Source organism: Amblyomma mixtum, chromosome 4, assembly GCF_055824585.1.
Source record: "Amblyomma mixtum isolate Tamu chromosome 4, ASM5582458v1, whole genome shotgun sequence".
In the NCBI taxonomy this organism is placed as follows: domain Eukaryota; kingdom Metazoa; phylum Arthropoda; class Arachnida; order Ixodida; family Ixodidae; genus Amblyomma; species Amblyomma mixtum.
The window spans coordinates 77,060,269-77,084,723 of NC_143015.1; the positions used below are offsets into that span (position 1 = coordinate 77,060,269).

Sequence of the window (24,455 nt, forward strand, 5' to 3'; positions counted from 1 at the left end):
GTTTTCTAACTGACCATTTATCAGCCGGTGTACAACGATCGCCATATTTTTTTACTGGTTCTTTGCGGAATTCAAAAGGCACTAGACTTGCGCATGTGCAACAAATCACTTCACAGTGAACGCAATGTGTGCTCAGCACAAAGAAGACGCAACTAAATGTTAACTGTTGAGCCTTTTGTAACATGTATGCATACGTACCAAAATTCAGTAATCGGAGCTGCTCGAATTTAGACAAAGCAGCACTATATACTATTTTTTGTTCACTACATACCTACAACGCAAAAACTAGCTTATCATGCTTTCTAAAATGCCTAAAGAGTCTCTCCACCCCCTGTCAGGTGACCATAAGCCCTTGGCGCTCGGCGTTCGTTCAAAAAACTAATTTACAGTTTGTCTCAATAATAAAATTAGCCCAGCCTCGATGGCATACGTCGGTACATCATAGTAGCATCTAGAAATTTCCGTGCTCTACGGACACACCACTCAACAGTGTATGCAACACAGACTTTATTCAACACTTAAAGCAGCATATTTGTAGATAAATGGAGACCAACTCCTACAGAAAGGTAAGGTGCCCAGAGAGATTCTGTTGTGTATATGCACAACAACAACAACATACATGCCTTCTTCCTTTTAGAGTTCTGGTTGAATAATGGAGTGCCTGTGAAGGCTCAGTGCTCTCATGACAATCACAGATCTATCAAGTTCATGACATGCTCATCAGTTCATGAAATATGGACTCTTGTACAACATTTTATCACAGCAGGTCACACCACAGCACAAGACTACAAAGACATACAAGGTAGAAACAAAAGTTTCTCTTGATGAGTATGATCAAAAAAGATTTACAAACAAGTTGTCTACAAGATGCACACAGAGACCATGCTCTGTTGCTTTTTTTTTTACATACACCACGCAATAAACAATGATCAGACCCCTGAACTAGCCAGGACACTGTACTCTTCACGCAGTACAAAAACAATTTGGGTTTGGTCATTGTTCGTTTTGGTTTCAATATGAACATGAATCCACTCCCTTATCCTTAAGGACCAGCGGTTATCTTGCCTTCGCATTACATGCCCTGCCCAAGCCAATTTCTTCCTCTTGATTACAATTAGGATGTCATTAACCCATGCTTGTTCTCTCACCCACTCTGCCCGTTTCCGGTCTATTAATAATACATCTACCATTTTCCTTTCCGTAGCTTGATTCATTGTCCTTAACTTAAGATGAACCCTTTTCGTTAGCCTCCACGTTTCTGCCCCATAGGTGTGAGTACTGGTAAGATACAGCTGTTGTAGACTTTTCTCTTGAGGGATATTGGCAAACTGCCATTCACGATCTGAGTTATAGGGGGCCTAACAACTAACTCCCGCACCTTTCGGCTGGGAAGCCAAACGCCATCGCCACTAAGTCATTGCGGCACACCCAATTCTTATCTTTTCTTCACCCTTTCAGATGTTCACATCCCTATTTTATCAGAGTTCGAGTTGTGACAGCATCCTCATTGTTTTGATAACAAAATGTGGACTGGGAAGGTTGACTATAATGAGAATGATGAGAATGAAAAATTTCGAAAAAGTCACTGTAGTTGCAATGCACATACAAGTAAATTCGAAATGGACAACTCACCAGTTTTGTGCGATTAAGCAAGGTTACACTGCAGTATATATAGAGGTTCAGGCACAGTTTACAAACAAATGTGTGAGCACACTTGACATTCTGGTACCACTTATAATCCTCAACCAAGCTGCGTCAGTCACCTGTTCCTCTACCTTAAAAGGGTACACCTGCTGTTACAAGTTTATGGAACGCATGTAAACATCTTTGCATCCTGGGCATACTGCTCGGAATATCATAGCACTTCGTGTAATTCACCCACTCTGAAACAAACCGCATATACTGCTTGGAGACTGCATGCAAGGACAGCAGTGAAATTAGCTTTGTTCACTGATGCAATGTTCCATAAACTTCTGACTGCAGGTGTACATAATCATCATTATCAGCCTGATTACACACACTGCAGGACAGATTGATTCCTCTGGAAAGGTTACAATGTTGAAAAGAGTGTGCTAAAATATTACCGTGCAATGATAGAAATAACAACTGGAATGGCTCCAGTGCTTTCAATGCCTGCAATGTGCTAGCAGAAAAGCTTTGGATGGCTAAGTCTGTACAATCGGACACAAACATTTCGACCATCTTGTTTATGAGTTACAGAGCCCCAATAAAATATCTTTTTTTTTCTCGCCTGTCCAGTAAAAAACTCGTACGATGAAAAGAAAGCCTACCCATTGCTAACCAGTGGCTATAGACACCTCTCAAGCAATTCGAAGGAAATGATCCTCCACCAATTGGTACAATGAAGATGTGGTCGTCTTTGCGAGGTGGCTGTAAATAGAGATTCCAATAGAGTTAAGTTGCACAAAACAAGTGTAGTAGAAACAGGTTATATTCATAAAAGTGGTGCGAATCAGATGGCTATGTACAGGGCACATTTTGCCAGTCACATGCAGCCTATAGGTTATGCATGCCGCAACAAAATGCAGTAGTACCCATGAGAGAAAGCCTCAAAATGGACAATGTTCAGATGGAACGAGATAGAATGTTAGCTAGAAATGCCAAGGAAGGTCCACAGACTGGCAACGTGAGGAAGAAATTGATAACTTTGCTTTCAAGGGCCTGCAGAACAGGCAAAGCAGAATAAAGATTTACGAGCACCAAAGTGTGGTGCTCACTCTCCGCTGAAGTTGCTCAGTTGCTTGTCAGCCAGATATAAGCTATGCCTAGCAATTAGCACGACACGAAATTCTAGAGGTCTGTGTACTGCGCGATGTCAGCGCACGTTAAAGAACCCCAGGTGGTCGAAATTTCCGCAGCCCTCCACTACGGCTGTGCCCAATAAACCAAATTTACTAGTACAATACTAGCACAATCACTTTTCCTCTAAGAATACTTTACGAAAATTTGAGTAGCCAAAATTAGCAAAAATTTACACACTGATGATGAAATCTGCGGGTGCATTAACTTTGTAAGTAAAAAAAGCTACCATCCAAGTAAACAACACTGAAAAGTGCACCACTCGTAAAAATTGGTAGAAACATTTTTGGTGCCTAAATTGCCCCCTAAAGTGCACTCAAGGTCAACATGAAGGTGAAAACTGCCCCCTACAGTGCACTCATGGTCAACATGAAGGTGAAAACTGCTCAGTGGCGTTCCTCCTACAACTACTGCATTCATTGGAATAAAATGTGAAATTATTTTTCCCAATAATATGAGTGAAAACTCATCCCTTGCAGTTAAAGTGAATCAATATCAGTTAGCTTATTTAAAAAAAAAAACCTTTGGTCTCTTCATTCCCTTGCAGAGCCAACAAGCGTCACCAGAAGCTGTACCACTAACCTTGCAAAATTGTTGTTGTGGTGTTAGGCGGCTGCAATCTCCCAAAGCTGCAAAAGGGCTATCAGGGATGCTGTAGTGGAGGACTCTGCATTGATTCTGACCAGCAGGGGTTCCTAAAAAGTGCGCGTTCACACTGATAAAAGTTTCAAGTGGCATTCCTTGTGCTGTGCGGGTGGATGACAACTTTGCTGATGCTGTCACATTGCTGCAAGGACACAAGTGTACATAACTGAAAGCGTGAAAACAAAAATACTCTGCATGACGGTGCACAAGACCGCTCTTATTTCTGTGTTGAGCTCCCGTGTCGGACAAAGTGCGATTATGTGAACTGGCTTTGCGGTCTCAGCCTCAGTTTCTGCTGTCCACTCTTTCTCCTTTCCTTACAGTATAAAACAGGCACCTTACAGATGCTAAGAGATAAAAACTGATAAAAAAGATGAAAACAAAAACTCCACGAGGCGCACACATTCCCGCATGCATAGCGACTACGCCCTCTTCGCTATTATTCACTGATCCACATTAGTTGTGCGTAGCTTTGCAATTCTCCCTCGTGATGGTCCAAAATGACACGCACAAATTTAATTGCAGCGTGTGTAGCCATTCACTTTGTCTACTGGTGGCTTCGCTGAGGCATAAATGTCAATATCCAGTTGAATCAGTTTGGAACCAGTATAATATAACAATTCTGGAACCGATTTCATTCTGTTTTTTTACATTTTCTACTAATCGTCATCAGCAAAAGCAAAGCCACGCCTCAATCGCTTTGTGCTACTGGCTCAATCTCAGCGATAGTGGAGGCGTGCTGTCACCTCAGCTAATGACGAAAGGTGGGAAACAGAAAAATGGAGGGACACCTAATCTCCGTCTTCAGGGTATGACGCAATAGCGTAGTGGGTTAATTCCCATATATGCAGAATTGGTCATTCTCTACATTCGTAGACCCCTGGGAGTCCTCATATGCCACTCCTGGCGCAGTGGTGCAGCGGTTAAGCGATGCGCCACTGCCCTGCGATGGCAAGTGCTGCCACCGGTGGGCCTTGTGCGACCCAGGTTGCTCTTCCCGAGCCCCCAATCATTAATTTAAATGCCACCTGCCACGGTGGGCAGGTTGTGATGAATCCGCAAGGTCACGTGACCCAGGTGGCACCACCTGCCTCCTAGGTTGCTCTCCGGGGACCACCTGTCCGTGCCATGCTTGTGATTTTTCGCTCACAACGATGCCGCCGACAATGCCAACACCGATGCTGACACCGGATTTTCTGAAGAATGGGGTATGCTGTTAACACTGAAATTGTTCCCAGAATCGTTCTGCATTATACCGACCCTGGCATCAAACTTAATGATGTATAGGATGCCACGCTGCGCTTCGTACACGATCCATGCGAATACAGTAGCTATGTCAAAATCAGCAGGTCACAATGTCCACCAGCTGGTACTCTTTTCGGCAGATCTCCCGTCGCGGTGGCTCAGTGGTTATGGTGCTAGGCTGCTGACCCAAAAGACGCGGGTTCGATCCCGGCCGCGGCAGTTGAATTTCTTTGGAGGAGAAATTCTAGAGGCCCGTGTGCTGTGCGATGTCAGTGCACGTTAAAGAACCCCAGGTGGTCGAAATTTCCGCAGCCCTTCACTACGGCGTCCCTCATAGCCTGAGTCGCTTTGGGATGTTAAACCCCAATAAACCAACCAACCAACCTTTTTGGCAGATCCAATCAGGCTGATCAGGAACACAGCGGCATGCAGATGTCACCGTTAATACAGTAGAATCTCAATGATACAATCACAGTTAATGAGTTTTGGGATGATACGAATTCGAAAAATTCCCTGGTCAGAGAGCATTGTGTATTGTGGGTACAATATCGGATGTTCCGAACACTCTCCCCCACCACTGCAGATTGATAAGAATGCCTCAGCTACGATTGCATCCTCCAGCACTATAATGCTGCCTGCACGTCGTCAACGTCGCAATCGCCAATCGTGCAGTACGTACCGCAAGCAGTGAGCAACGGCACTTCGCCCACACATGTCGACATCATAAGTGGTGGCGCGTGTTTGGTATATTGATGATTCAGAGATCGCCACTCGTAAAATAAATCCATAAATAAATCCGTCAGCTGTAAACAGATCTGCGTAAATGCATTTTCAGTGCTTCTGCATATAGAATTTGTTAGCTTTGGACAATTTGAAATTCGGATGACACGTATCACTGGAATTGAACACTATTTTGCATGCACTTTAGGTGCGTGCTGGCAATCAATCTGACAAGCAAAGAACAACTTCGCTGACCTGACGAGGCCATGCTCACACCAAGTGAACTGGTAATCAACAATTGCGAGTTCAGATAAATGGCAACTTAATAGCAAAAATTACACAATTTTCGAACATTCTGAAAACTCCAATACTTACAACAGTGTAAGCATGATGTGAATGACATCAAATACTGAATACTATTCGTAAATGAACCGAATTTTTGAATATTTGCACACCATACATTGTCAACGATCTTTCTTTTCCTTCTACAAAAATGCATAACAAAGGCAGCAACTAAATGAGCCTACCACAAGTCAACTGTAAAAAGACAATAGCCCTAGCAGAGTCACCTTTCAAAAGGCAGAAGTTGTGCACCATAGGGAAGGGGAGATGTACGAAACAAACGACAAAAGATTAGCAGTCAATCAGTTCCGTCCCAGGCAGATATCTGCCATACCCTTGTAACTAGGGTTAGCACTCCTCAAATCATAGTTGCTTCATCCTGAAAGAGCCATTTCTCACTGCACCGATCCCCGCTGAATCAAGAACACAGCACGACGCAAGTTTCGAGAACGTCACGTCCAAGCAAGGAAAGGAAACCACATTTGCGTCGCAAAATAAGGGGTGCTCGAGTGGACCAGCCCGATGAAATACCAGCGAGGTAAATGGGAAAGGCCAACAAGCAAAAACGGGAAACATCAGCCGTGCAAGATGGCGGGCGCAGTCAGCTCCCACAGCCGCAGGGATCCAAGCCAAGTCGAGTCACTCCCAAGCCGGATCAGGTGAGCTTGTCAGTCTCGGCTGTGTCGTGTGCATCACCGGGTGAGGTGCAGCTCATGGCTTGCACCGGGTAGAGTCCCGGTTGAGACGGGAAGCGCTGGATGTGCCCCGGTTCACCCTGCGGAGAGAAAGAAGCCGTGTGCACACTGGTTGCAGTCATATTGATCAAAAAGCACCTCGAAACCTTTCGCATGGTATGGTAAGTGGGTTCAATGTTCCGAAAGAGCACACGAGCTATGAGAAGTGCTTGAGAAAAAGGCTCCATATTGATTAGAACCACCTTGAGTTCTTTACCATGCACAGGCATCAAACAGCACATGGGCACATTTTGATTCAATCCTGCACTCCTTGTCTCACAAGCAAAATGACATTGCCATTAAGCCACTGTGGCAAGTTCCCACAGAAAAATAACCATTATAGTTATAACCATAATAACCACAATAGTTATTGCACACAGTGATGGCAACGAGGACATTGTTACAGAGATGAGTATTTGGCCTGCTGGTAGTCAGAGAGACTGATGCCGTCCCTGTTTTTACATCACATCCAAGCTTCGATGGGTCAGCATAGAGGACAAGGAGGTATGGCTCTCAGAAAGGAAGCGAGAGAGAGCTTTCATTTGTATTTCAGAGTGAGAGTTCCACTCCTCGAGGTACAACTTCCGGTTTCGATGTGGATGAGACAATGACCTTCAATGTCTCACAAGGTCAAACAGAAATTAACTGCATGGTGGTGTGACCCAAGCTGTGGTAGTATGACCATGCGATCATATGACTGTGACCATTTGGTACCTGACGTTGACCTTTGACCCTAGACCATGACCCCTAACATTTGATTTGAGAAGTGCTGACCATGCTTAAAAGAGCTTTCGCTTGTATACCTAGGTTCAAGCCATGCTGGACCCCAGCCATTTTTCTGGCTGCTTTCCAGCACACGCACCGCTGTAGTATTTTGCATAGACTATCGCTGATGCCTAATCGAAGCACTGGGCTTGTTTGCTTAAAATGTTTAGACCTGGGCCAGTGACTTTTTAAGCAAGTATGCTTTAACGAGGTTTTATAGGGCACAGGATTGATATGCCATGAAAACAAACACAAAGATGACAAAAAAAAAAAGAGCAGACATGACACGACAGAGTAAAGGCACGTGCCCAGACCGGCTGCTGAGAAGGAAACCGCAAGAGAAAAACTCATGGACACATAATTACATTGTAGAAGCTGTTGAAGCCTCCATGGGAAGTGATGCTCCCTCCAGCCTGGTGACATCATTACGATGTCACACCTCCCTGTCACATGGTCTGATGACGTAATTGTGACATTACACCTTCTCAACCAATCAGCGCTTTTTATAACATATGAAGCCGCTCTTTTTTTTTCTCCGGTGGGGCTCCTAACACTATCGCATTAAAGGGCAAAGAACCAACAGGTTCTCTGCCTGTTGTTGAAGGCATCTAACGACAAGTTGTGGGAGCATGCCAACTCACTAGAATTGACCACAGGTTCTAACGACAAGTACAGCGCCTGTGTACGTCCTTCCTTGTTTCTTGTGTCCCGTCCCGCTGCTCCACCACGATGCACAGGTTCTAACCTTAGCCATTGCAAGGGTTGCTATCGCCTGTTAAATTAAACACGCATCGTACAGATGCACTGTGATCAGCGTGTGTGCAGGACTGGGACAGGATTGGGAAGCATACATTACGAAAAAGAAAGAACAGCATTGTGTGAGCACACCAACAGTCAGTCTATTTCCAGTTCATCTGGTTTCTGACGTGCATCTTGCTACCAGTTTTCAGCTGTTTTGTACACCTGTTATGAGTTTTTTTGCCGCTTGTTTACACACGTTTTGTTGTTTTACGCGGTTTTGTTGATTCTTTGTCTTATTACTATGCAGTTCCCCTTAAGAAGCTGGACAAAGCATGTTTTACTCTGCCATGCTGCGTGTGCACCTTTTCCTCGCCATTGCTTTTGCTTTCATGAAGTGTCGAGACTATATAAGTTCTGCCTTCTTGAAATAAAAACCACAAGTTAATAGCCATCGCTAATGGTGTCTGCTTTTTTCTGTTCCGTCCATCATGCTGTTTTCAAGTACAAGTTACATAGAGCATTCTCATTAAAACTGTGTGACCCAGGTGGAGCAATCACCGACATGTCAAATGCAAGGCTAACCCTGCCTGCTCCTTAATGCCACTACCACCACCACCACCTGAGCCAGTCAAGCACATTGACATTTCTGGCATCCCTGAGAGTCTGTCGCAGAATGAACACACAAAGTAAAATGGGTTGGCACTGAATAGATGCTGAAACACATGAGCAGCACCATCATTGTTCACCTATTATTTCTGTCTGATTCCACTTTGTGGGGGCACATTTCCTAGTCCTGGTGCTGCTGTCTCATCTTCTTGGCATCGTGAAGTCACGTGTAGGGATCTCCGTGCCACAGATGTTTTTCTACAATTACAGGCACACAACTCCTTCAAGAAATGCTTCGGCGCGGCAGAAAAGGTCAAGACGTAAAAAACACACCGCAGAGCACCAACTAACAACTGATTTTATTGAAACCCGCGTCAACGAATCTATGCTTTGCGCTCATCAACGACAAAAAAAGGATAAAATAAAATGCAGTGAAGAGCGCACTATAGTACAAAATGATTAGCAAACACGGCACGTGTGACACAAGCGAACATCGTCTTGCACCAAATCTAATCATTTTGATAGAAATTCTAACTCTTTCTTGAGCAGCATCACAGATGGATTGCTCACGCATGTGTTTGTCCCCAAACGAATGAGCAATCCATCTGTGACTCTGCTCAAGAAAGAGTTAGAATTTCTATCAAAATGATTAGATTTGGTGCAAGACGATGTTCGCTTGTGTCACACGTGCCGTGTTTGCTAATCCTTTTGTACCTAGTGCTCTCTTCACTGTATTTTATCTTTTTTGTCATTGATGAGCGCAAAGCATGTATTCATTGACGTGGGTTCCAATAAAATCAGTTGTTAGTTGGCGCTCTGTGGTGTTTTCTACATCTTGTCCTTGTCTGCCACACTGAAGCATTTCTTGAACACTGGCCTACAAAACAACCCTTCTCAACACAACTCCTGGTCTTCACACAGTCATTACCAATTTTCCCGGCAATGCTGGTACAGTAGCTCTGCCAACAGGAGCGTTAACCACATAACTGAAGCGTATCAAAGCAAACACTGAGATACTGCGAACACTAGTATCTCAGTGTCTCGGTATGAACACCAGTCTGAGGTGGGCTATGGCTGCATGCCTCACACAGCTGTGGTTTATCCTGTACAAATCTAGGTTCCCAGGCAACAGGATGCCTTGATGTGTAGGAATTCAGACAAGGAGGATAACCTGCCATGCAAGGACCAGAATAAACGGCCCACAACCAAACAAAAAGAGTAGCTTCAACACTGACTGCTGGCTTCCCAAATGCATGCACTGAATGGCTCCTGGACTCCAAAAATGCAGATATATGGCAACTATTATACACACAAGAATTTCTGCCCGTCCCAATAAAGATGAGCGGCAATTACTGGTGTCCAAATTCTGTTCATAGCATGGCTTGAAACCTGAAAAAATCATAAAATCTCTGTAATTAGACTTGAAGAGGACCAAAAATCTGTTGCAGTTATGTGCAGTTTAAATTAACAGGATCTTTTTTAAAACGGATACTGCAGAAACTGACTCTATGGCTCCATCTGGGTATGTGATGTTTATCGGGTAGCAAAAGCTGCATTTGTTGCTAGCAAAATTGCATTTAAGTCTCCTGCCCTCAATTCAATCTTGTGACATCTATACCGAGGAGGACTTCATGATCCCCCATCTTGAAGTGAAAGGTGACGCAGCCCAGCCTCTGGAATTTGATTTAAAAAAAAAAAGCCTGTGTTGAAAACCTGCAGTTCGAACGAAAAATTTGCTACCAATGGCGACATCTGCATTTCATTTTTTTTACTATTTCTAGTATATATAGTAGGGTAAAACTAAAGAAAACGGCATTTGGTAACACTGAGCCACTCCTCTAGTCAGTCACAACAGGAAATGAAATCAGGTTTTTAATGTTTCACTTTATTAAGCAAGCCAGGTGTCAAAATTCTAGAGCTTACAATTTTTTTTTCTTGTGATTAGCTTCTTGTATAGGTAACAAGAAAAGTTTTTAATGGATTACTTTTCTGTCGTGGAGGATATCGTGCGGTGGTCCCAAATGGGGGCGGTGCTTCACTGCAAACTTAGTTACGTCTGACTATAGAAGCTCCGCCTCCAGTGAAAGTAGCATCTTTGTTTTTGGATTTCAATGACCTGTCGACGCAGGCCAACTTTGTCCAATTTGTCCTTAGTGGTCACAGGACAAAAGCGGCAGTTCAAATAAACAGACAGTTTAAATTAAGTGAGTATGAATAAATGATTTTCCGCTGCACACCCTAATACACGGCTCGCAGTGAGAAAGAGGGAAGGACTAGCTAGGCATGATGACTCACATCTCTGGCCGCCTGCTGGTTGAACAGCTTGCACAGCAGGATGGTCAGCGTGACTCCGACAAAGAGGAACATGATGCCGCTGCCCGTGGCGATGATGCCGATCCACGTGGGTATCCTGCCCATGGGGACACCATACGGGTGCTCAAACACACGAGCCGAACACTCTAGCGCCTCTGTAATCGCTCAAAAATAAGTCCAGGTGATGGAATACTAACACAAGCACAACTGAGGAAAAACTGCATTCAGCTTACTAACGCTACTCAAGTAAAATAAAAATTGCGCGGACACTTTGACAACTAAAGTGTTGAGAGGCGAAAGACGAGGACACTTTGCCGTGACGACTTCCGGTGGATGTGACGTCACACCGTTCCCGTGGCTGTATCGACATCCAAATTATACATCTTTCGGGGATCTTAAGTATTTATTACGCTTAACTACACATTCTTCCATCTAATTTGACACAAATCTGATGTTTTTCTGACCAATCTTTGACAACTTTCACTATGCTGCGATGACTTCCGGTGGATGTGACGTCACAACGTTCCCGTGGCTATATCGATATCCATGCTATTTCTACGTGATTTCGACATTTTTGCCTATAATTAATTAACTAATTAATATACAGTCATCAAACCTGGCTTCTAGGTTCATTTTTTCCTCCTCTATCTGAAGCAACCATTGCTTTTCTATCTTTTTTAATTCCCGAGTTAAACACGTGTGACATGCTTTGTGAACAGATGACAGTATGAGCCATTAAAGGCTTTCACCTTAATATGTTGGGCTAGTTGGTTCATAGGATCCGCTAATACAGAACTGCTCGAAGAATACGGGAGTGGATGAGAACACAAAGATGCACACACAAAGCACGTCTGCATCTTTGAGTTCTCTTCCCGTTATGTCTTTTTCACGTGGTTTTATATTTGCTAATGCTACTGCCATCAGTGCAAGTAGGAACACGATGGCTGCTGCAATGTAAGCACCAGCTTGAACGCAGTCAGTTGCTAGGCCATTGCAGAACACGGAAGTTGCGGGGGGAAAAAAAAAAAGAAAAATTTTCCTGAAGATTAGGCATGCAACCCAGTGATGAATGGGGCACTCTTTGCATTTGCGGGCTCAACCGTCAAAGTGGACCTGTCCGACCTGGACCCTGTGCCAGTAATAACCAAACTTATTGCCTCGAGAATTGGTCGAGGATTTTCACGAAAAAAAAAAAAAGCAGATGCCTTCATCAGCTGCCCTTCAGTGTCTGTACACGAGGCAGAGGTGTCACTGAAAGAGCTTGTGATAACAGTGAGGACATGGACTTGTGTTTTCACATTGTTCCCTCTTGTTCCTTTTTTTTAAGGTTTTTTTCTTTAAAACAATGCTTGCCACAAAGACTGTAATGATGGTGGGATATATCAACCAGTTTGGTGCAGGTTATGTAGAAGTAAGGTGGAAAGTTGGGCGAGTTGAATCTCATTCATGATGCAGTTAGTGCCAAAAACGAGGACCAAGGTGGGAGAAAGACACAACACGAACAGAAGCGCTCGTGTTGTGTCGTTCTCCCACCTTGGTCCTCGTTTTTGGCCCTAACTTCGTGACGAAGCTTACATAGAACGCTAAGCATTTCTTTGAAGGAGCGAACAAATGATCAAAATGAGTTGCGAGATTATGGTGGGAACGAAAAAAGCTTGGTTCTATTGATGGAATCTGGCATTTATTCTCCAAAAAAGAAAATGAGAATTTGTAATTTTTGTTTGGCACTAAGTTCACACAAAACAAGCTAAAGTGATGAGCTACAGTGAAACTTTTGTACTTGCAGTATGTACCACCATGCAATCCCATTTTCGCTAAATATGATTTATATTTTTCAAGGCAAAGTGTTCTTTCTTCTTTCCAAAGGATTCGTTATATTTTATTATGGCTTACTCTATATGAAATAAATCTTATAAAATAAGGTGAGGTGGCACTCCTTCTACACTGCCAAGTGAAGCGCTTAGTTCATAATGGATGGCGCGAGAGTGCTTTGCATTTATCAGTTCATTAAAACAACTCTGAGGATTACTCCATCAAGTTCTTGTTCTCAGTAAAAATAGATTCTGTAGCTCTTTCTGACTATGCTGTTTGTACAACAGCCCAAAAGGCTGAGAATATTGCTGAGAATATTGGATTTTAAAATTTTCCCGCAACTTGGTTCAAACTTTTAGTGTGAACAACAAAAAGGACCCTGGAATCACTGTTTGGAAGTGAACGTCAGTGTACCCTTGCCTCTGGGATCCACGCCCAAAAAATCGAGTTGCCATAATGAAGATTACTTGTAAAAACTGCCAGAGGTGGCGATTCCTGTATGCAATTTTTCCGTCTTTTATAGCTTACAGAAGCACCGTCCTACATGAAAGCAACATTTTTTTCTTTAGAAAGAGGTAGCCGATCGATACAGGCAGCCTTCAGTTTATCCTCAAAGTTTATCCTCGGAGTTTATCCTCCGAGCTCATCCTCGGAGTACATCCTCGGAGTACATCCTAAGAGTACACCCTAAGAGTACATCCTAAGAGTACATCCTAAGAGTACATCCTCAGAGTACATCCTCAGAGTACATCCTCAGAGTACATCCTAAGAGTACATCCTAAGAGTACATCCTAAGAGTTCACCCTCAGAGTTCCCCCTCAGAGTTCACCCTCAGAGTTCACCCTCAGAGTTCACCCTCAGAGTTCACCCTCAGAGTTCACCCTCAGAGTTCATCCTCAGAGTTCATCCTCAGAGTTCATCCTCAGAGTTCATCCTCAGAGTTCATCCTCAGAGTTCATCCTCAGAGTTCATCCTCAGAGTTCATCCTCAGAGTTCATTCTCAGAGTTCATTCTCAGAGTTCATTCTCAGAGTTCATTCTCAGAGTTTACCCTCAGAGTTTGCGCCCAGGGTCCAGAGTTGACGAAGTGCACACTAGTGTGCCGCAGTGGCTTGGTGTAAGACAGGTGCACACTAAGCTACACTAAACCTCCCTACTTTCCGTATGGCAGGTCCGTACATATTCGTTTCTGGTTCCCCATTTTTGGCGGCACGCAACCGCTACCATGCTCCCTAATCAAGGCTCCCACCAGCATTAGGATATATAAAAACGTCCGCATCCAAATATTGAAAAATTCTCTGTAAAAATCTTACACAAAATTTTTTAAAAAATCTTAGTAAAATCAGGCACCCTGGACACTAAGCTTTCTGTAGCACCAAAATACAAGGGCCGCTGAAATTCAGTTGTTTGTGCCTTTTAGCCCTTTCAGGTGCCACTGTTCGTTTTGATCGAAAACAATTATTTTTCCACCTAAATAGTATATTCAGGCCTCAAGAAAGGGAATTTTTTGGTTTCCCAGAGAGAAAGACCAGTGTGTAAGTTTTTACAGGGATGTGCAAAATTCCATAGAAATAATCAGATTGGTAACAAACAATTGCATCAAAATGCCCGGATTTGGCAAGTAAGCACCCGAGGGATCGTTCATAAACTCTGCGTCTTGAAGCTGCATGTAACATTTAACATTAAGCAAAAACAATTGATGTGATCACTGAGGGTTGGTCAAATGTTTAGGGGAATCCCCCAAGGTGGAGTAGATTTGTAATAAGGCAGTAATTACTCATTGGCATCCACCCAAGCGCAGCCATACGGCTACAAAGGAAAGCTATACAGCTTTCTCAGAAACTTCGTAGTTAAAGAAAAATTCGTCCTGGTCCGGGGTTCGAACCCGGAACCACCGCCACACCGGAGCAGTCGCTCTACCAATTGAGCTAACCGGGACGGCAAGCTTATGGTAGGGCGAGAGCGAATTGATCAGTAACTCGAAGTGGGAAGAGTGTTGGTCAAATGGTCAAATGTTGGTCAAATGTAGCCGTATGGCTGCGCTTGGGTGGATGCCAATGAGTAATTACTGCCTTATGATCACTGAGGGCAAAACTGTGTGCATAAAAATATCGGATGACGTGCTACCCGGCTCACTGTTTTGTGAATTGCTGTGCTCGTTCGCTACATAGCACACACCCAAAAAAAACTTTTTGCTACAAGAATGATGCTAAATTGAGCTAGAATAATGAAATCACTGCTGGGTGCATTACACTATAAGAAAAAGCTGCGAGTATGCTGTGTACACAATTGCGTACAGAGTGCTTAAAGGATTTATTACCTTCATTTGCTCTCCATGCTTAAGCTTCGCTTGATAGCACCTTGGAACAGTTTTAAGTTGAGATGCTGTTCTAATTGAAGCTGGTACAAGTTGCTGCCTTGCTACAAATCAGTACAAATGACAGAAAAACTGCCATCACTGCACCAAACCATCGGTGTGATTACAGCCTGCATTCAAGGTGGACTTCTGCTATTTAAAACAGAGCCAATGAATGTCTTGCTGAGAAAAATGACTTGCCGTGCTCTTTCAAGCATTATGAAAAATAATGAAACGCTAGGCCCCTTATTGTCAGAACAACTAGGGCCTTTTCTTTTTTTTTGATGTCCACACATTTTACTGCTTTCACAGTAGGTCCTCTGCAGTTTTTTATCCTTTGTGCCAGGTTTTGCAGCTAGGCAGCATTTTGTTTCAGTGCAAATTACTTTAAATTTTTCCCAATAAACGGCCTTAATAGGGAAATTTCTACAGGCAACCTTGGATAAGTGATGTCATGAGCTGCACGCCCGTCAGTATTCAATGTGTGTCTGCCATAGGTTTGTGGTTCATGGTTTACAGGATCCAATGTCCCAAAGCTACTCAGGCTATAAGGGATGCCACAGTGGAGGGCTCTGTATATTTTTGACCTCATTGGGTTCTTTAACGTGCACTGACATTGCACAGTACACGGGCCTCTAGCATTTCACCTCCATCGAAATGTGACCACCGCGGCCGGGACTGAATCCATCTATTTTGGGTCAGCAGTCGTTTGCTAAAGGATTAAATTTTGTCTTGTTTTTTGGTCCTTTCAAACAAAAAATATCACAGCTTTAGCTTAGATTCAGCAGTATTGCCATTCAATGAGCACGCAACAGGTTTTGTGACAATAATCAAAACGTCATTTGTTGGACAATCATGAGGACGAAATCCAGTTTGGGTTTCAGTTTCCTGGTTTGTGCTATTTTTTACAATTATTTTCCTCATTATCCTAAAAAAAAAAAAATACTCCTTGCAACTTAGGTTTGGTTTGGTTTATGGGGTTTAACGTCCCAAAGCGACTCAGGCTATGAGAGACGCTGTAGTGGAGGGCTCCGGAAATTTCGACCACCTGGGGTTCTTTAACGTGCACTGACATCGCACAGCACACAGGCCTCTAGAATTTTGGCTCCATCGAAATTCGACCGCCGCGGCCAGGATCGAACCCACGTCTTTCTGGTCAGCAGCCGAGCACCACAACCACTGAGCCACTGCGGCGGCTCCTTGCAACTTAGAGAGCAAGGTTGAGGAAATATAATGCGACAGTCATCTGAAAATGTTTGAAAATCCTCTGGAGTTGCAGTTTAAGCAACTGTTGCCTATCATTACAAATGGGACTGTGCTCTCGTCAACAGCTCCACAATAGTCCCACCACAGGCCCAAGGAAGAACTCAGAGCAAAGGTGCAAAGGTGTGGGACAAATGACTGCTGTAGAAGAGCCCCGTGACATCTGTGGCCAAAGGTCACGCAACTCAGCAGCCTTGCACGTGAGTGTCCCAGCTGCCCAATAAATGCTCCTCTAGCCTCCTGATACAGGCTCCCACAACACCCACTACTAATCTCAGAGCACAATAAATTGCGCACTTGCAAAGAGTCCTTGCAAACACAAGGCAGCACAGGATATAACTGTGGCGCTGTCAGACTGGATGGCATTAGTCCGACCAGAGCTAAGTAAAAATAGCTTGCAACTGGCTTTGAAGGTTGGCTAATTGTTGAGCTAGCTGCTTTTGATTTCATTAATTCATCAACACGCATGTCACTGAGCTGTAGCAGCAAAAAACAAAAAACTGCAACAATGCTACACAGTTCGTGCGTATATAGATAAGACTTTACAAGAATAACGAGCTGTTTTATTTTAACTTCCTCCATTCTTTTGTGTCTTCATCACACAGGAAATGTAAGGCTCTAGGTTGTGAACAGTTCATGTCTAATTAAAGCAACACTTTCACAGACAGCATCAAGGTTATTTGACCTCAGGTTCGTAGCTCTCAAGAAACTTGATCTTACATTTCCTTCCACCCTACCGTAAAACTATAGTAGGCCTTGATCAAGTCAAACTGTGGCGAAATCTTTTAACTCTTTTATTTTTACAGTACCTGCTTTTTTAATTTCACAGTATAACAATGGGCCATCATGAAGGACGGCACAAGACTTCAAAAAAAAAAAAAAGTCAGGCTTTCAGGGCTACCGTATTTTCTGCGAACAGGATCTTTTTACAGAAAAATTTACCTGGAAAACTAATAATACATCTCACAGAGATCCACTCAGCCAAACTTTCATTTTGTGGTATGACAATTCCCGAAAGGGGAGCCACGGCAGCAAAATTACGGAGCTGTGAATCACGTTGACAGTCAATTACAACTGTTATTTTCATCATTTCAATGTTGAGGATTAAAAGCTCAAAAATTCACTACCATGAGCCAAAATTAAAAAACGAAAGGGTTTTGGGGCCCATCTGAATAGCCCATCCCTTTTTCTTTAATCTGAAAATCGCCTCAATGCAACTGAAACAAGAGGGTCAAAGATAGGGCAATCATAATGCACTCAAAATGACGCATAGTGACACTGCTAATGATGCACTTACATGTCACGTTTGTCACGTTGCCTAAAATCAGCTATGCTCAGTTTTTTCATGTAGGCATCTTTTGAAATTGGCTCATTTGCTGGTCTACTATCTCTCTTCCAATCACAACAAAAGGTCTGCAAAAGCAATAGACACAAAGACACATTCTTGCACATGTTTCATCGTAGTGTCTTTCATATGTTTAGAGGCCAGCCATCTGTTGTGGATAAACTCCAAGTGGTTCAATATCGTCTTTTTTTTTCTGATGCACTAAATTGCTTATTTTCACACGCTTGGCACTAGTGTCATTACATAATAGCAGTTTTTTGCTTTGCCCCTAACCGTACATACGCGAAGGCAAACATCAGAACCTTCGTCAACTAACGACAGTGGCTCGATTACGACATGCTTAAAGTTTTCGCGGTGGCTCAGTAGTTATGGCACCCGGCTGCTGACCCAAAATACACGGGTTCGATCTCGGCCGCGACGGTCGAATTTCGATGGAGGCGAAATTCTAGAGGCCCGTGTACTGTGCGATGTCAGTGCACGTTAAAGAACGCCGGATGGTTGAAATTTCCGGAGCCCTTCACTACGGCGTCCCTCATTGCGTCAGTCGCTTTGGGACGTTAAACACCCATGAAGAGATAAACCTTAAAGTTTCGATATGTTGAATTGCGCACAGCTGAGCTCTGCTTCAGTTCATGTTTCACTGTTTTCTTGATCTCACCACAATGACTAACATGTGGTGTTGACCTCTAACCAAACCGATCGACCTTCTAGCCTTCGTCGTCGTCATCTGGTTATGCGGCTTCCGGCTGCTGTCTCCTCACAAAAATTTGCCCCCAATTCTTCGCAAAGCGTTCCATTTTTTCACATAGTTTGTTTTGCGTCTAGCTTTTGGCAGGCTATTGCAGCTAGGCTGGTGCGTACTCCCTTTCGATTTTAACGAGTAGGTCACAGTTCACGCTGTCAATGAGAGACTGTCATTCGGGGGCACTTCTGACCACACGTCCTGTAACTGCGGACCTACGGGCTGGACGAATGCCATCCCTTCAGAGGAAACGACGACGACGACGACGACTGCGAAGCTTTCGAGCTTGGCGCGCCGCTTTACAACTTTCGCAAGCTTGCCGCGCGGAGCTAGCGTGCCGAAGAAGCCCCACTTGTGGAGCGGCGAAAACAATCGCACGCGTCACACTCAGGACAACGGCGACGATCGGCTGGGTTTCGTGAGACGTACCCGCCGTCTGCTATCCCAGTGTTGCCATACTATAGTGTTGCCAGACTTGCGCGACTTCCAGTGTTGCCAGGCTATAAGGTTGCCAGATTGTGAACTAAAACCCAGTGTGGCCAGACTATTTGTTCCCTCTCCCTTTTACATTCTCCTCCGCCTACAGCTACGCTGTCGCGCCGCAACCGCCCAGCTCGTTAGAGCAGCCTTGCCCGGAGTGGCCGCCGCCTGTTCGCCAAGGGAAAGAGCACGCCCGCGGCGGTTACGAAATTGTTTTTTTAGTGACTTGTGGAGCAGACGGGTACGACAGACGAAATCTGCCGATGCGTGGCCCCAGTGAGCGTATTAAGACGAGAGAAACGCGTGATTTTGTTGAAATAAGCGTGCTGTGCTCAAATTCACTTGTGGAGCAGACGGGTACGACAGACGAAATCTGCTGATGCGTGGCCCCAGTGAGCGTATTAAGACGAGAGAAACGCGTGATTTTGTTGAAATAAGCGTGCTATGCTCAAATTCACTTGTGGAGCAGACGGGTACGACAGACGAAATCTGCCGATGCGTGGCCCCAGTGAGCGTATTAAGACGAGAGAAACGCGTGATTTTGTTGAAATAAGCGTGCTATGCTCAAATTCACTTGTGGAGCAGACGGGTACGACAGACGAAATCTGCCGATGCGTGGCCCCAGTGAGCGTATTAAGACGAGAGAAACGCGTGATTTTGTTGAAATAAGCGTGCTATGCTCAAATTCACTTGTGGAGCAGACGGGTACGACAGACGAAATCTGCCGATGCGTGGCCCCAGTGAGTGTATTAAGACGAGAGAAACGCGTGATTTTGTTGAAATAAGCGTGCTGTGCTCAAATTCACTTGTCGAGCAGACGGGTACGACAGACGAAATCTGCCGATGCGTGGCCCCAGTGAGCGTATTAAGACGAGAGAAACGCGTGATTTTGTTGAAATAAGCGTGCTGTGCTCAAATTCACTTGTCGAGCAGACGGGTACGACAGACGAAATCTGCCGATGCGTGGCCCCAGTGAGCGTATTAAGACGAGAGAAACGCGTGATTTTGTTGAAATAAGCGTGCTGTGCTCAAATTCACTTGTCGAGCAGACGGGTACACCAGACGAAATCTGCCGATGCGTGGCCCCAGTGATCGTATTTAGACGAGAGAAACGCGTGATTTTGTTGAAATCAACTTCTCTGTTTTTCCGCATCTTTCCTTGCTAATAGCAATAACACTAGATTCTCTGAACAAAACAGTATTCTTCTACCAAAAGTGAGTACAAATTATGGAAAACAAACTGCTTTTTTCTCCGCCATCAAAACCTGGAATTCATTACCACTAGCAATCAAATCCGCACGTTCGCAGCCCGCTTTCTACACTTTACTAAAAAAACATCTCTCATCAACCCATTAAGCCTCATTCCATGCTTAAGGTTGCCTTAATCTCATTTTCTGTTCCCCACTCTGACAGCAAACGGTCATTTGTTACTCATCTAGAACCTCTTGGTTTTTCCTCCGCCTATGTTTTATATCTGCATTTATTCAATGCCCATTGCTATCCGATGTCTTTTTGTGTTCTTTCTCTTGCTCTTATGCTTTGCTGTTTTATGCCTTTTTTGTTAAATTATGCCCGCTAACTATTGTCTGACTTATTCATTGGCGCAAATTACACCAATCGGTTTTAACTTAACTGTATACTTTTGTTCCAGCTCCCCTGCCAAACTTGTGCACTTTTCTTATGTATTCCTGATGGGAGGTCCCCCAGACAGTTTCCACTTTGGGACCTCCTACTCTACTAACTTTTTTATGAAACTTACAGCTCATTTATATTTCGTTTTAATAAACCTTTTAAATCTGCGCAAAAAAAAAAAAAAACCGTTCAAGAGGCGACATGTGGAGTCATGACACATCCGGTTCACAAAGGCGGCGATTAATAGGACTCCAGGAACGCTTCCCTCCTCGTGCGTTAGTGCACTGCGCCACGGGCTAACAAAGGCAGAGCGAAGGCAGCACCCACCCCTGAAGAAGGGACCAAGTTGGTCCCGAAACGGTGGGCAAAAAAATGAAAATATTGGTTGGCGTCAGTTTCCTCTCAAGTATCTCAAAAACCCATAAAGACGGATTTCGGTCGAAGATGTTTTCGTTCCTACAATTGCTGCTCTGAATGCGGCTTTCAACGCAGCACGAGCTCCAGAGCATTCTTAACTGCCAGAAGAAAAAAATATCCAGCCACTACGAAGTGCCTGGGCAATAATTGGATGCACGCACATGAAGTAATTATTTCTGCAAGGCTGCTTCTGAAACGCCCGAATTTCGCACTTTTTTCGAAGCTCACCAAGCACAGCCTACAATTTCGTTATCAGTTATTCAGTTCAACACTGCCTACCCCAAATTAAAAGTGTCAATGTTGCGTGAATCTGAGCATAACACGCTTATTTCCAGAAAAGCATGCGTCTGTCTCGTCTTAATACGCTCGCTGGCTGGGGCCACGCAGCGGCAGATTTCGTCTGTGGTACCTGTTAAGCTAGACGCCTACGGCGCCAGTAGGTTCCTTCCCCCTTTTGACGGTAACTACCGTGTCCATCAGAAGTCTAGAGGGGTTAGGAATGGTGACAGCGCGTCGCGCGCTTCGGACGCTCTCCAAGGCCGCGGGAAACGGGGACCAAGGGGCCAACGACCGTTTCCTATTGAAAAGAGATTAGCTCTCAAGTGGGTGGGGTCAGTAAGGTCGGCGACTTCTGAAAATCCGCACTGTCTAGCTAAGCAGCGGACATACTGGCGCCTCTAGAGTCGGGCTCTGGCGAGCACTGGGCGCCGCCCACTTGTGCCTACAGTGCCACTGCAGCAGTATTGATTGAAATTGCGCGAGAGCAGATTTAATAAAGCTCCGCCCAATTATCGAAGGTATTAAAACCAGCTGCAAACAAAGAAGAGGAGCGCGCCGAGTCCCAATCTCGGCCGCTTTTCTACAGACCTTTTTCAAACCGCATTTTTTTTTACCGCCTTTTTCTCCTGTTGCCTTTATTTTTGTTTCCGTCTTCAAGAAAATAGTTTTGCTTCTCAAGAAGTTTGGAGTTGCTGCCCCAACCGGCAACGTGCCGCCGGACGAGTGGACGAAGGCAGTGTGCCACGCGCGCGATTAGTTCGAGACAGGACGCTACGTACAATTTGTCGTTTTCTGTAAATGATTGTGCACAGTGGCCGCTCGCGCGCTCTTGCTTTCGGACAGAGCCCGGACATTTGCGCGCGAGCGGCGCGAACTTGATTACTTTTTGTATTTTATAAATAGCATACAAAGCTCTTCCCTGTCCTTTCTTGCCATCGCTCCCCTCTATACTTCTCCTCGCTATATTTTCCCTTTCACCTCCGCCGGCTGCAGCTCGCGTGCTACAGATGGCAATTCACGCGGCCGGCAACATTCCTTTCGTTCGCCTTTTTTTATTTTTTCTTTAAAATACCTATCCCACCATGAGACGCAGCGACGCCAGCGTGGGGATCATCCCTTAGCATAGCATAGCACGCTTATTTCAACAAATCACGCGTTTCTCTCGTCTTAATACGCTCACTGGGGCCACGCATCGGCAGATTTCGTCTGTCGTACCCGTCTGCTCGACAAGTGAATTTGAGCACAGCACGCTTACTTCAACAAAATCACGCGTTTCTCTCGTCTTAATACGCTCACTGGGGCCACGCATCGGCAGATTTCGTCTGTCGTACCCGTCTGCTCGACAAGTGAATTTGAGCACAGCACGCTTACTTCAACAAAATCACGCGTTTCTCTCGTCTTAATACGCTCACTGGGGCCACGCATCGGCAGATTTCGTCTGTCGTACCCGTCTGCTCGACAAGTGAATTTGAGCACAGCACGCTTATTTCAACAAAATCACGCGTTTCTCTCGTCTTAATACGCTCACTGGGGCCACGCAGCGGCAGATTTTGTCTGTCGTACCCGTCTGCTCGACAAGTGAATTTGAGCACAGCACGCTTACTTCAACAAAATCACGCGTTTCTCTCGTCTTAATACGCTCACTGGGGCCACGCATCGGCAGATTTCGTCTGTCGTACCCGTCTGCTCGACAAGTGAATTTGAGCACAGCACGCTTACTTCAACAAAATCACGCGTTTCTCTCGTCTTAATACGCTCACTGGGGCCACGCAGCGGCAGATTTCGTCTGTTGTACCCGTCTGCTCGACAAGCGAATTTGAGCACAGCACGCTTACTTCAACAAAATCACGCGTTTCTCTCGTCTTAATACGCTCACTGGGGCCACGCATCGGCAGATTTCGTCTGTCGTACCCGTCTGCTCGACAAGTGAATTTGAGCACAGCACGCTTACTTCAACAAAATCACGCGTTTCTCTCGTCTTAATACGCTCACTGGGGCCACGCATCGGCAGATTTCGTCTGTTGTACCCGTCTGCTCGACAAGTCACTAAAAAAACAATTTCACAACCGCCGCGGACGTGCTCTTTCGCTTGGCGAACAGGCGGCGGCCACTCCGGGCAAGGCTGCTCTAACGAGCTGGGCGGTTGCGGCGCGACAGCGTAGCTGTAGGCGGAGGAGAATGTAAAAGGGAGAGGGAACAAATAGTCTGGCCACACTGGGTTTTAGTTCACAATTTGGCAACCTTATAGCCTGGCAACACTGGAAGTCGCGCAAGTCTGGCAACACTATAGTATGGCAACACTGGGATAGCAGACGGCGGGTACGTCTCACGAAACTCTGCCGCGACGATCCCGACTCACCGCTTGATCGCCTCATCCTCGCGAATGTTGGACCCGAAGAAAGCCAAGAGAAGAATGCCGATGAGCACGCAAAAGAAGCCGCTGACGTAGCCGCATAGCGACAGGTGGGCCAGGAAACGAAACGGCTGCTTCAGCTTGGTGACAGCCCGGTACAGCTTGGCGAGGACCATTTTTGTCGCGCTGCTAGCTGCTACAGCTTCTCAACTTCGCTGAAAGCGTCACCGCTACAGCAGCATCGTTCGCTACTGCTCGCACTGCACTTCTGTCGAGGCGACGCCGGAGAAGAAAAAGGCACCCTCAGACGCTGGTGAAAGCGTTTCTACGCAGGCAAGAGACGCGACCTGCCTCAATGCAAGCGTAGTCCACTGCGGCACAACGCTGACCCTCGGGTGCCGCTACTTGACGCTCCAGGTGGAGGGGCATAGAGAGGGGGGCGTGGGGGAGCGCATTAAGCCGAAGGCAGACAGCGCCCCAAGCCAAGCTACCCAAACAAAACAAAGCAACGCCGCCAGTGGATCGAACCGGCTAGGCTTGGACGTAGGTTGACTTGTGCCGCTTGTAGTGTGCTTCACGAGAAGATTTGGTTTATGGAGGTTTAGCGTCCAAAAGCGACTCTGGCGACTCTGGCTGTGAGGGACGCCGTGGTGAAGGTCTACGGAAATTTCGACCACCGGGGATTCTTTATCATGCACTGACATCGTAGAGTACTACACGGACCTCAAGAATTTCGTCTCCATCGAAATTCGACCCCCGTGGCCGGGATCGAACTCGCGTCTAGCTTTCGGGTCAGCAGCTGAGCGCCATAACTACTAAGCCACCGCGGCGGCACGAGGAGAAGGG

At 45.3% G+C, this 24,455-nt stretch overlaps 1 protein-coding gene across 1 annotated transcript; it reads right to left on the minus strand.

Moving 5' to 3' along the window:
* Nucleotides 1-490: 490 nt before the first annotated feature.
* On the minus strand, nucleotides 491-24,120 carry LOC149347121 (uncharacterized). Its single transcript, XM_089586890.1, has 3 exons — nucleotides 23,616-24,120; nucleotides 10,914-11,028; nucleotides 491-6,547 (listed from the first exon to the last, which is right to left on the minus strand). The coding sequence occupies exons 1-3, from the start codon at nucleotides 23,783-23,785 to the stop codon at nucleotides 6,428-6,430; spliced, it is 405 nt and encodes a 134-aa protein (XP_089443016.1). The 5' UTR covers nucleotides 23,786-24,120; the 3' UTR covers nucleotides 491-6,427.
* Nucleotides 24,121-24,455: the final 335 nt, after the last annotated feature.

Bases quoted from the DNA above. Each gene is read 5' to 3' on its own strand.
- LOC149347121 (XM_089586890.1), bottom strand. From the start codon at position 23,785: ATGGTCCTCGCCAAGCTGTACCGGGCTGTCACCAAGCTGAAGCAGCCG. The intron at 11,029-23,615 runs GTGAGTCGGGAT...CCCCATGGGCAG, and splicing joins GAGGATGAGGCGATCAAGCG to GATACCCACGTGGATCGGCA. The intron at 6,548-10,913 runs GTGAGTCATCAT...TTCTCTCCGCAG, and splicing joins ACCAGCAGGCGGCCAGAGAT to GGTGAACCGGGGCACATCCA.